This window comes from Rhinolophus sinicus, chromosome 3, assembly GCF_057876585.1.
Source record: "Rhinolophus sinicus isolate RSI-liver-muscle chromosome 3, RSI-T2T, whole genome shotgun sequence".
NCBI lineage: Eukaryota > Metazoa > Chordata > Mammalia > Chiroptera > Rhinolophidae > Rhinolophus > Rhinolophus sinicus.
This window is the reverse complement of record NC_142503.1, coordinates 150,187,366-150,199,447: the sequence shown is the minus strand read 5'-3', so window position 1 is coordinate 150,199,447 and position 12,082 is coordinate 150,187,366. Positions and strand designations below refer to the sequence as shown.

General features: G+C 39.9%; 1 protein-coding gene across 5 annotated transcripts in view; it reads right to left on the bottom strand.

Moving 5' to 3' along the window:
• CGNL1 (cingulin like 1) overlaps positions 1-12,082 on the bottom strand; it is a 140,768-nt gene that overhangs the window by 84,334 nt on the left and 44,352 nt on the right. For all 5 annotated transcript variants that reach the window (XM_019732240.3, XM_019732243.3, XM_019732244.3 and 2 more), the window contains exons 2-3: positions 2,106-3,707; positions 1,224-1,318 (exon numbers count right to left, since the gene is read on the bottom strand). In XM_019732240.3, the coding sequence (XP_019587799.3) occupies positions 1,224-1,318; positions 2,106-3,692 (1,682 nt within the window). In that variant the 5' untranslated portion in view covers positions 3,693-3,707. The remainder of the gene's footprint in view (positions 1-1,223; positions 1,319-2,105; positions 3,708-12,082) is intronic.

The following is a 12,082-nucleotide window of genomic DNA, read 5'->3' as shown; positions in this document are numbered from 1 at the left end:
AATTTCTCCTGTGTGTGAAACATTTTACTTTTAAATCTTACACTAAGAATGATCCATAGTGATCTTAACTTGGTTAGCCTATGTTTAAAAAAATAAATCTCCCAAGCCAAGATTGTCAACACAGCAGCCCTTTGTCTAGACTTTCACAGGTAATGATCATGATCGGATAAAGTCTTACTAACCTCTACCACACCTTCTATCACACATACCTGGCAATTAGGAAAACATTTTAAATTATGTTTCCTTAACTAGGCGCCTCCTGCTAAAGTCTGTCTCACCACTCTCTTAATAAATCAGGAGCCAAAAAAAAAAAATTAAATAAAAGAATTTAGAGAATTTCAAAAATCAGAAGTTCTTCTACTTTAACCTTAATATGGCAAAATCCTTCACAGAGACACTAATAATAACTAGATCTTAACTAGAAGAATCTCTTTGGTTACTCTTTTTTTTTTCCCCAAAAGAACCCCTATCTTATATTTTGAACCTGACTATTTTGTCAGCCCTCTGTTACTAACAAATAATTGTAAGGCACAATACAAACACATGAAGTGTTTTGATACCAATCAGTATTTGCCAAATGACTTTCAGTCATGTCAGGCTGTAAAGCTTTCTTTTTAATCATATCTGATGAGAGAACTGAAACAGAAACTTCAAATTCCTGACCTAGAATTCCAGTGCAATTAGTATCTAAGTAAGGACTGAAAACCAGATTACTCAAAGCCAACCTCCAAGATAAGTATGTGGAAAACGCTGCTTTTAAATGACTCATACGTGCTTTCAAAATAATGGAAGCAGGGGCTCCTGGCCAATGTCAACTCTGGGGAGGAAAGGAGGTATTTTTATTTGTAACTTCCTACTAAGGGATGATAGAGTACTATTGTGTGCATGGAAGAACTCACAGTGATGGCAGTCTTAATTCAAAACGGAGTAACAGACATTCTTCCTATCTTTGAATTTGTTTTTAAAAACAGTAGAGTCACTTAAAAATACATTCATTTTTAATTTTTAAAGTATAATGTCCTTCCCTACATTCCCCGCCCCTGATCTTCACTCCCCACCATCCAAAATTTAAATGCTACTGTGAAAACTGCAGCCATTGAATCTTAACCCTAAATGGCTCACATAGGGCGGGAGGGAGGGCAAAACACAAGGTCTCAGAAAAGGAAATGAAGAGCCCCACCAGAAATGACAATACGTTTACTCCTTTAAGGAAAATCACTAACCCTTCTTTGAGGTAATTGTAAAGTATCTGCTTGGCTGTCTCCTCATTGGTTTGTTGAGTGAGCTCTTGCTGGCCTTTTAACAGATCCGGTGTGGCCTGGAACACAATGTCTGTTATTAGATCACAGGATGGTGTTTCCAGGAAGAAGGCAAAACCCTGAAGCAGAAGCTTCCAAACACACTCCTATTTTCCAAAAATAGGATTCCTCAGGTAAGGATTCTCCTCACCTCTGGCTCTACCACTTAAGGCGTAGCTCTGTAACCTTGGGCAAGATACTTAACTTTTCCTTACCTCAATGTTGTCACCTGTAAATTGAGGTTAATATGACCTACCTTCACAGGGTTAGTGCCATCCTATATAACATATAACAAAGCGTGCCTGACCCTTACTAACCTTATTATCATTATCATTAATTTTTTTATTGTGACTACCAAAATACTAAATGTACCAGTTAAGTAAATTCTATCACTTTAGGATTAATCTAAATGAAAATTAACCTAATTGCTCAGGCCAGAAATTAACCCAGTCACTCAAGTTCATGAGGAAAATTAATAAATCTACACAAACCTAAGCCTGGAACCTGTGTGGAAGCAAATTCCACATACTTTCGGATTTCACATCTATAGAAACAGAAAAGCCGAACCTCTCTGTAGTGTTTAACACGTTACTTTACAGAAAAGACCCCAGTGGGAATCTAGCTGTACTTGAATTAACTTAGAAAACCGTACAATTGGCAGTAGGACCTATCTGTAGGGAAAAACTGAAAAAAATTGAATGTGCAATTACCCATTCCAGATGGAGGATATGTATTTCTATAGACTTCTGCAGCATGAGGCTGCAGGATTTAGAACATTTAGAGGGGGGGAACTCACATAAGTATTACCTGAGTATTTGAGGTGGAAGTAAATGTCTTCACAGAAATCTTCTTGGCACCAGAGTCAGGAGAAGTTGCCAGCCCCCGATTCTGTAACATCAGCGTAGCAGTGGCTGTTTTTATTTCCTCCTCCTTTTTATTCTGTGCTGGGAGGGAGGATGCACGCGTGTTCATACTTTCCTGACCACCTTTACTTTCTGGCCCTTTCCCATCTTTGCTCTGCTGGGGAGGCCTGGGGTGGGCTCCTGGCAGCCTGGCGGAGGCACGGCCAGCACTCTGTTTCCCACCGTGCTCCTGGGCCAGTGGCCTCTGCGGACACACCTGCGACGGGCGCAGGAGGTGCTCGGTGGACTTGCCCAAGTTCCTGCTAAATTCGTTTAGGTACTCCGAGTTCCCTTGGAGACCAAAAGGAAAGGCACTATCCACGCTTCTGGACCTCTTCCTGTCTTCTGGATTGATTCTGTTTCGCTTCCCAGATCTTCCTCTCCTTTGCAGCCCAGGCTTTTGGTCAAATTTTTCAATTAACTGATCCACGCCAGGAAGGGATCCCGTATCGATATCCCGCCCAGTACCTGGCAAAAAGGGGATATACCTTCTGTTTTCATGACGATTCACATTGTCTGCATGGATGGCACATTCTTGATCATCAAGTAGAAATCTGTACAAGGAATTGGCTGAAGTGGGCGTCGTGGACGAGGAGGACGACCTCCGAGACCGAGCTCCGTCCAGCACAGCACCAGCTGAATCTTGTCGCCGGAAGGGAAGCACGTCCGGCCTGGTTTTCTTGGTTTCAGGGTGGGTGTGCGGGCTGTGTGCTGCTAGGAGCCTCCCACTAGGAGAAAGGGCCTCCTCTGCCAGCCCCTCCTTGGCACAGCTCTGAACATTCACACACACGGAGGTCTGTTTCTTGGGGTCATCTATGACCACTGAGCTGCATAAGCGAATGGCGGTCACATTGCATTTGGCCAGGTCTCCCACAGGAGAGCTGCTAGTCTGAGAACTACTAGACTTGGGAAAGCAAGTCCAAACCTTCTTGTTGTTGGTACTTTCTTCTGTTACGGTTTTTAGCCAATTATTCTCAGGAGGCTGGTGATTTTGTAAGTTCAACTCATTCTTTTCAGGGTCATAGGGCTTCAAAAGCTCTGGATGCCTCTGAGAGTTCAGCAGGTGGGATGGCTTCATTGGCCCCTCTTTGCACTCTAGAACTCCATTCTTGCCCTCAAAGAGAGAGGGGTGCTGCTTCAGGTTTCTGACTGAGCTGGGTGGGGCATATGGGTTTTCTGGAAGCTGCAGTTCTTCTGAACTGTTCTCCTCTAGCACAGCCCCGTTGTTGGGATGCACAGGCAGGTTATTCATCATTGGAGCTGGAAATGATGGCCCATTTTCAGAAAAAGATGTGCCTGGCAGACAGCGCTCTGAGTTATTCAGGACTATGTAGGGGTGGCCATCAATTCCTTGTACCCGAATACTGACACCATAGGAGCCTGCTTTAGAGTGCTGGGAGTTCCTTGATTTTTTGGTTTCATCACTTCCGAGTCTCAGATGGACGCCGTATTCCTGCTGCACGTGTTGATATTCCCCGAAATACAGCTCCATGGCTCACTGCTCCAGCTGCCAGGGAAACACAGGGTAAGAAGAGGACATTAAGTTAGAATTACATCGTTTAGATGAAGATTATGTGAGGAAACTTCAAAGTTCAAAGAAAACAAAACACTTTTACCAGCAAGAAAACTTCCGAACCAAATGCCCATCCAGACAGGCCTTTCTGGATGCCCCTGGGCCCACATGACCACGGTCTTTGTCAACACTGGGCCTGAACCCTGGCCTTAGGGTGGACAACTGGTGTAATGACCAGATGCCTTTGGCATAACTTCATGATTCGGTTTCTCGCTGACAGGTTGTTCTGGTTGCTTCGTTTTTCCCTTAATTGGTTTCCTCACACTTGATGCTATTTATTTTTAACCAACAGGGATGTTCCAGTTACCAGCATTTGAGAACAAGGTACTTTTCCATGAAATTAAGAGCTATGGTGTTCTGATGGCTCACCATTTTTCTTTCTTCCTATCCTGTTAATTTACCTGCCCAAACAACCCTTTCAAACCTTTTTTATGTACAATCCTGCTCTGAAATCTTTTATCACTATTTATTTGGATATACTGTTGACAATATTTGTACTTTAAGGAATGAGTTGTTTGTGAGAGTGACTGTGAGAATAAGTGATTAAAAATAATTTCCAATCATTTTTCCTTACCAAAAAAGATCAAGTAACGCTTGAAAAACTCCAACCGCAGGAAGACTGGTAACAAGTGGTCATAGATGATAGCGGTCTCATTTCTATCACTGTTAGGGGCCTTTTTGAGTGTGTTCCTATTCTGGAGTCAATCCGGTAGCATATTTTCCAAGAAAAGCATCTATTTGATCCCATTTTCAAATGTATTTGCACAGAGTTTTACAAAGAATAAATCATTTCATCTCCTCTACATCTATTTCTCATTGTCTAGTTTTATTTATTTGTGCTATTTCTTGATTACGCAGGTAAAATATATGCCTATATTTTAATTATTGCTCCCCTAAAGAACTAACTCTTATTTTTTAAAATTTTCTAACTTATTGAGTTCTAGTTTGAGCATTATTTCCTTCTGTTTTCCTTTATTTTATTATTTTCTTGACTTGCATGCTTCATTTGTTTATTTTCATTCTTTAATTTTATTCCATAAATTGTGATATGTGACTGTGTTCGTTGGAATTCTGTTGGTTCCTATTAACAAAACAGACCCAAAACAACAACTTAAGAAGAGTTGGGATTTTTCTTTTTCCCCAGAGACAGGAAGTTCAGGGCTGGAATGGATCCCAGGATATTTTTGAGGAATACCTCCTTCATCTTTCCACTTGTCTACATTTAGTATGCATTAGATACCTTATGATTATAAGATGGCTGATCCAGCATCACATATGCCAAAGGCTTATTAGGCCAACTGAGTCAACCTTCTTTTTAAGGAGCTTTCCTAGAAGTTCCACCCACCAATAATCCCTTGCATCTTATCGGTAAGAACTTACTCATGTGACACACACACATCCCACCACCCCACCACTATCTCCACCCTCTCAAAAGTGGGGATGGGTGATAGGGTCAGTGACACTCTCAACAAAATCAGTGTTCTGTTAGTAAAAAGAGCAAGACAATGATGGACATTGGGAAGACAGCCAATCGTTTCCAACACAGTAATGTTTCTATTATTATTTTCTAGATGGTTTCAATTTGTGGTTTTGATTTCTTCTTTGACTGAAGAGTTGTTTTTGAGAAAGTTTTCTCATATCCAGCATGTTTGTTGCTGTGTTGTTTTGGCTTGGTGGGGCTTTATTTCTATATTGTTAATTTCTACTTGCATTGTAGTCAGAAAATGAAGTCTATTATTTCTTCCTTTTTAAATGTATTGAAGTTTCCTTTGTGGGCAAACATGGATAATTTTTGTCAGTGTTTAATGGTTGCTAAGTGTAGTCTCTTTTCTAAGGCATGGCTTTCAAAATAGAGAGGGTGCCAAAAAAATGTATACACATTTTAAGAAAGGAAAACTGTATTAAAATTGTAATACTCAATATAAACTGATAACAAAAGATGAATACAAGTCACGTTTGACTTCTGCAATTACAAGAGATACTCAAAGAGGTTACCTTTAGCATCCAGACACTTCTGATACGGCAAACTACTGCTTGAGCAACGCTAACCAAAGTGTCTACCTGCATACATTTTTTTGGCACCCCTCGTATATCCATTAATATAACTTTACCAATTATTTAGTTCAGCTATAGCACATCCTTACTTATTTTGTCTTCCTGATTTGTCTTGGGTCTTCCGGGATACATTTGTCTACTATTACAAGAATGATGCTGTCAGTTTTTCTTCATGATTATCCTTTTAAATGTAAAACATGTTAGATGTCATCACCTCCCATTTTACAAATAGGAACAACTTGGAGAGGTATATTCATCTGCAAAATTCATCATTATCTCACCGATTCCAATTATTTGTTTAGGTCTACTTTCATTTTCTTCAGTTACATTAACATTTTTAAATAATAATTTTTTTGTTAATCAAAGTAAAATGAAATATAATGAAAACCTGTATTCTCCAGCTTCCCTTCCCCTATCCTGATCACATTCCCCAGAAGAAACCAACTGCAAATTGTAGCTGGTTCTTCTAGTACCATTTCCCCGAAAATAAGACCTAGCCAGACAATCAGCTCTAATGCGTCTTTTGGAGCAAAAATTAATATAAGATCCGGTATCATATCATATCATATCATATCATATCATATCATATCATATCATATCATCATATTATATTATATTAAGACCTGGTCTTATATTATAGTAAAATAAGACCGGGTCTTATATTAATTTTTGCTGCAAAAGACGCATTAGAGCCAATTGTCCAGCTAGGTCTTATTTTCAGCGAAACACAGTACTTACCTCCATGTTGCTAAGTAATATGCCTAGCTGCAATTTAACCTACCAGTTTTATATATGATAGATGATACAGCATATAAGGAACTTCTCATTCTGCTAGCTTCCCAATGATAAAATCAAGAGCCAACTGTTTATATTATTATGACTATATAAATATTATTCACCAAAGAGACAAATTGTAGACTCTGGTCATCTTTCCTTTCTTATAAACCTTTAACTTTTCTAGAGTTAATAATTGATTGCTATTTTCACTTGTCTTGTTTTCTACATACCTATCCTTGAATCCTTTCATCAGCTAGATCTCAACTATTAGATGCTTACCAGTATTAATTTCCAGATGATCAAAATACCAAATAACTTGGTGATTTTTTTCTCCTGTGACCTCCCTCCTGCAGCCTTCCATCTTCCTGCCCTGGTTAGGGTCTGGATGCTCTCTTCCCAAGTTTCCCGTCTTCCTCTTTCTTAGTTTACCCTATTGGTATAATGGAGCACATTTCCAATAGCTTTTTTAAAAAAAGGTCCTGGGAATAAATTTTTTGAGTCCCTGTATTCTGAAAAATGTCTTTATCCTATGCTTACTTTTTATTGATAGTCTAACTGGATTTAAAAACTAAGTTAGAAATCATTTTCTCTCAGATTTTTTAAAGTATTTACTGCATTATCTGCTAGCTTCCAGGAATGCTATTAAGAATTATGGTGCTATTATTATATCCTTTCCTCTGTGTGTGCCCTGATAATTTTTTTTCTGAAAGTTTTTGGGCCCTTTTCTTTGTCACTGGTATTCTGAAATTTCACAATGACATACCCAAGTAAGGGTTTTATAAAATTGGTCACTTTTATAAAACACAGGCACTTAATATATTCCCTCAATCTGAAAATTCATGTCTTTAGTTCTATGAAAAATTCTCGTGTTATTTCTATGATCATGTTCAGAGGACCATTTTTTAAATTTTTGTATCTAATATGTTAGTAATGTTGACTCTTTTAGACAAATTTCAACTTTTCGCATTTCTTTTCTCATCTGCTTTTCAACTCCACCTTTTTTGTTCTACTTTGAGGAAATACATCTTCAACTTTTTTTTAACTCAAGTATTTAATTTATTTCCATTATCTCTTCCTTGTTCTCTAATTGCTTCTCTTTCATAAGTGCTATTCTCATTTTAGACATGAAATAGCTTCTCTCTCTGAGATGACTATAACTTAAAAAAAAAAGATACATTTTCTCTGCTGCCTAAAACATCTCCATTTCCTGCAAGGTTTCCCTTTTCTGGTTTGTTGTGGTCCACGTCTTTTGTGTTGAGGCTTTTCTAATATGACTCGGATTCTTCACTGCCTGATCCTATTGAAGAGCAACGTACTAAAAGCATGTTGGAGGCATGATCCATGTGGAGAGGAGTTATCTGCTAGCAAGCTTCAAGTAATGTGAAGAAAAGGTGCCAAGCGTTCCACTGAGGTGCCCATACATTTCAGTATCTGGGGCATATTTTTCTAGAGCTGTTTGATTTCTCAAGAAAAGAAACCTCCAGTTCCTTGTTGGGGCTAGAGCACCATGGCCGCTCACGTTATGGGACAGGGCAGGGGACAAGCATTGAGGTCCCAACTCTCTTTCTATCCCTGTTTTCAGTCACCCACACCCTCTTCCCACATCATTCCAGTTCAGTTTCTCCAGAGAACAGGCCTCCACCTGCTATTGGTGTGGGGAGAGGGCAGGGGCCGGTGGGGGCCCAGATAACCAGGATAAAGAGGAGACCTGGAGGTCTAACTGCTCCAGTTCTCATGGCTCTGAAACGATTCCCTGGATGTTGGCCCCTCACTCTGCCATCTTACAGTAACAGGTACCTTCCATTTCTGAGCCTCTCAGCAGTTCTGCGGGCAAATCACCCCATTTCTACACTGCCAGCACTTTAGATTGAGGCATCTATCACTCCATGAATTCAATTATCGGTCCTCCATTTGCTTCGGTGCTCTCCTCTGCTAAGTCTCCACTGCCCGTCTTTGTCTTTGTAGGTTTGTTTTTTAGTCCTTTTCTAGCTTCTGAGTGGGATTTTGAAAAGGAGAGCCCTAGCATCTAGCTTGATGAGGCTAATAACATCTGTGAAATGCTTCAATACTAGAACCAGAACAGCTAACGTGCTTTCGAGTGATGAAACAATGCACGAAGGCCGAGACCGGAGGGCTCAGATGTCCTGATCCCTTGTTTCTGAGCCACGTTGGCATGTTATGCTCTGGATCTCTGCAAGTGTTTGTATTCATTAAAGTTTATTTAAAAATATTTTTTTAACAGAAAAGCTTCTGTACAAACAAATTTATTCACTGTGATTTTTTTTTAATGATGTTTACTAAATGAGGTCATTTTACTCACCAATAATCACTTATTATTATGCTGGCTCTGACTTTTCTATGAAAATATTGCTTCTACTACTTATTAATAAAATTCTTTTCTAGGGTTTTATAGTCATTTTCATTAGTTGCTGCTACTACAGTTAACACTAATTACATTTCAATCTTTGAATAAGACCACTTTGGTTTACTACAATCTTAGCCTCCTGTTGGCAAATTAATCCGCATATTTGAATTTCATGAAACGTCCACAATTTACATTTCCTTGACAACAACCCTCAATCCAACATTTCCATGGCATGACATTTTTCAGCTGGGCACTGGTGTCCGAAGCCAATATGGATTTCCATCTCAATCACACTGTAAACACTGAGTTAATGAATGAATTTGAGGACACCTGTTCTCCATTTTCAGACACGGTCACGTCACTATCCTAATGCACTCCATAGACACACGTGCTCAGCCAGGGACTAAGCCCAACCAAGGGCTTACAGAATTTGGCAGTACACGCTGACCAATTGCCAGAATGTAACACTGTGGCACTTGGCAAATCAAAGCAGTGTTCTGAAGTGGAAATAATGCTTTTGGAAAAGACCACTAAATGATGATAATTGCTTTAGTTTGTGAGATCAATGAGTGTGTTTGTAAGAACAAAGTGCTTAACACTTGGAAGAACTATGAACATATGCCAGATAGAAACATTTCCTCTCTGGGCCATCACATGTTATCAGCTGATTATGAAGATTAGCCACAATCAGCTACACATCTACACTGATTCCCAGTGGCACCTCCAAAACCTGGAAGCATATTCACCAGCCATTCCAGAGGCCCTCATGGCTACTGTGGAAATGCAGCCAAGCAATTGGCTATGGCTTGCCCTCCCTCCTGAGGACAACAGTGCCACCAGCCACGCCAGGCTAGCCCAAGCACCTGCATGGTAGCTGGCAAGGTGGAAGGATTCCATGCATGTTGGCTTAGGATGAACAGTTGTATTTTATCATACAAGTTATTTAAAAGAGAACCTAAAGCAGAAGTGAGGGGTAATGCGCCTCATTGCAGTCTTGAGCTTACTGCCAGGAAACGAGAAGGGAGCTACAAACCAAAAGTCACTTCCTCTGGGTGAGATTCAGTGACTGTCTCGTTCAGAAGGAAGCCACTGCTGGACAGATGATACACACAAGGAAACACGTCTAAAGAGTGGACAAAACATTCTCCTAAAGGATTTACCTGTAGACAGGCGAGAAGAATTTTGTGTGGAAATATCCACATTAGAACCTCAAACTAGAGATAAAAGTGAAAAATCAGAGTGTGGAAAACTCAAGGTTAGCAAAATGCATACTGGTTTTTCAATGTATTCCCAAACATGACAGAAAGAGGCAGCCTTACCTAAACTAAGTTTTATTTTCTTTCTTTCTTCCTTCCTTCCTGCCTTTTTCTTTCTTTCTTTTTCTTTCTTTCTGTCTACCTACCTACCTATCTATTCATTTTGTAGTGCAAACAATGGAAACTGCTCAAAATTTTAAGATGTCAAAGGAAATGTCTTCACACACAGTCAGCCTTCAGAAATCCCTGGGAAAACAATTTCAAAAATAAATTTTTAGGTTGGCACATGACAGCAGACTTGCTGTCTACTTTACAGAGTCCAGTATGGTTTGACTCTCTTTAAATGAGCATGACAACCAAAACTTTTCTATTTTGGAAGAAAAATAAATACATTTTCAATACTGAGTGCTGCAGCTTTCCCCCAAACCCACCTCATATAAAAAGGAGGGTGGCAAAGAGAAAAGAAAGGCCTGTAGGAAACTTCCTTCTATACCAGGTTTGGAGACCTTGAAGAATCAACCAGGGTGTGAAGATCGGGGGTTACTGGGACAAACTAATCTGACCACTCACTGGAGCGTGGGCGCAAGGCTGGCTTCCCTGGGACCCTCCACCTCACCTCTGCAAGGGCACTCCCTTCTGTTCCTTTGATGGTCTCATCACATCACTCCTTGTTCCACTTTTGTTGGCTTTGATCCCACTCCTCTTTCCTTACCTGGTTAGAATATGTATTACCACTTAATTTATGGTGTTCTTATATTCCCAGCTTTAATTTTAAAATTAAGTGATTGATATTTTATATTCTACATGGTCTCTGAAAAATACACAGAATTCATGTCCACGAAATGTTTAAGAAATGTTATTGGTCCTTGTTCGCCTCTTGACCCTGAAATGATTTCTAAAAGTTCTCCTACCAGTGCAGAGCTAAGATACAGAAGTGTGCAATTCTGAAAGCAAGTAATGGTACACAACAGCCAGGTCCCAGGGTGAGAAACAGGTCTGACATTTGGCTCAGGTCAAATCCGGCTCTACGCGAGTTCTTTAACTTTGCAGAGTGTTTTCCTATCTCGAAAGTCAGATTATTAATGATGACTTCAAAAGGTGCTTGGGAAAATTAAATCTTATATTGTCTGCTAAACGAAACGACAGGAAATAACTGAAAAAAGTTCAATGTGGCATTTATGACCACAAGAAAGCTGACTTTGATCATAAAATGTTTTAGAATGCTTCTGAGGCAGAGGCGAACAACTCCACTGTTTAACCAAACAGCATTAACCACCAACAGCCTGAAATCGTTTATTAGCTAGTTAGGGAACCAGAGGGATGAGATTCTAAAGTACAGTGCTATGTCCATAGTGGAAATTTAATAAATAGTTGTTGTCTTTGTGTTGCCAGGTACACAGAAAAGCTCTTAACCAGAGATAACAGAATCATGACATTTGTGCGATCGTTTCTTATATGATTCATTGCCAATCAATAAGTGTAGACACAAAATAAAACCTGCTTTCCATCCCTGACATATATTATGATACTCACCTAAACCTACCTAATCAGAAGCCAAAATGGCCAAGAAATAAATTGCCTCCTAAAACTCAGTGGAGTCTCCTCAGATTTCTTTGTCACTCATTAACTGATAGTCAACTCAGCTTTAGACCCAGACCTCTGTCCCTGAGAGCTGAGCTCTTTCCTGAGCAGGGACCACTTTTTCATTGTTCTGCCTCCGACCATATCTGGTACAGTTATCCTGACATGGTTATTGGGACGGCTGTGGACCAAAATGTGTCACTGTGTCCCATTGCACTGGCAATGCCAGCAAGGCAGCATCTTATCTGTCAGATCTCAGCGGAAGTGTCACTCCT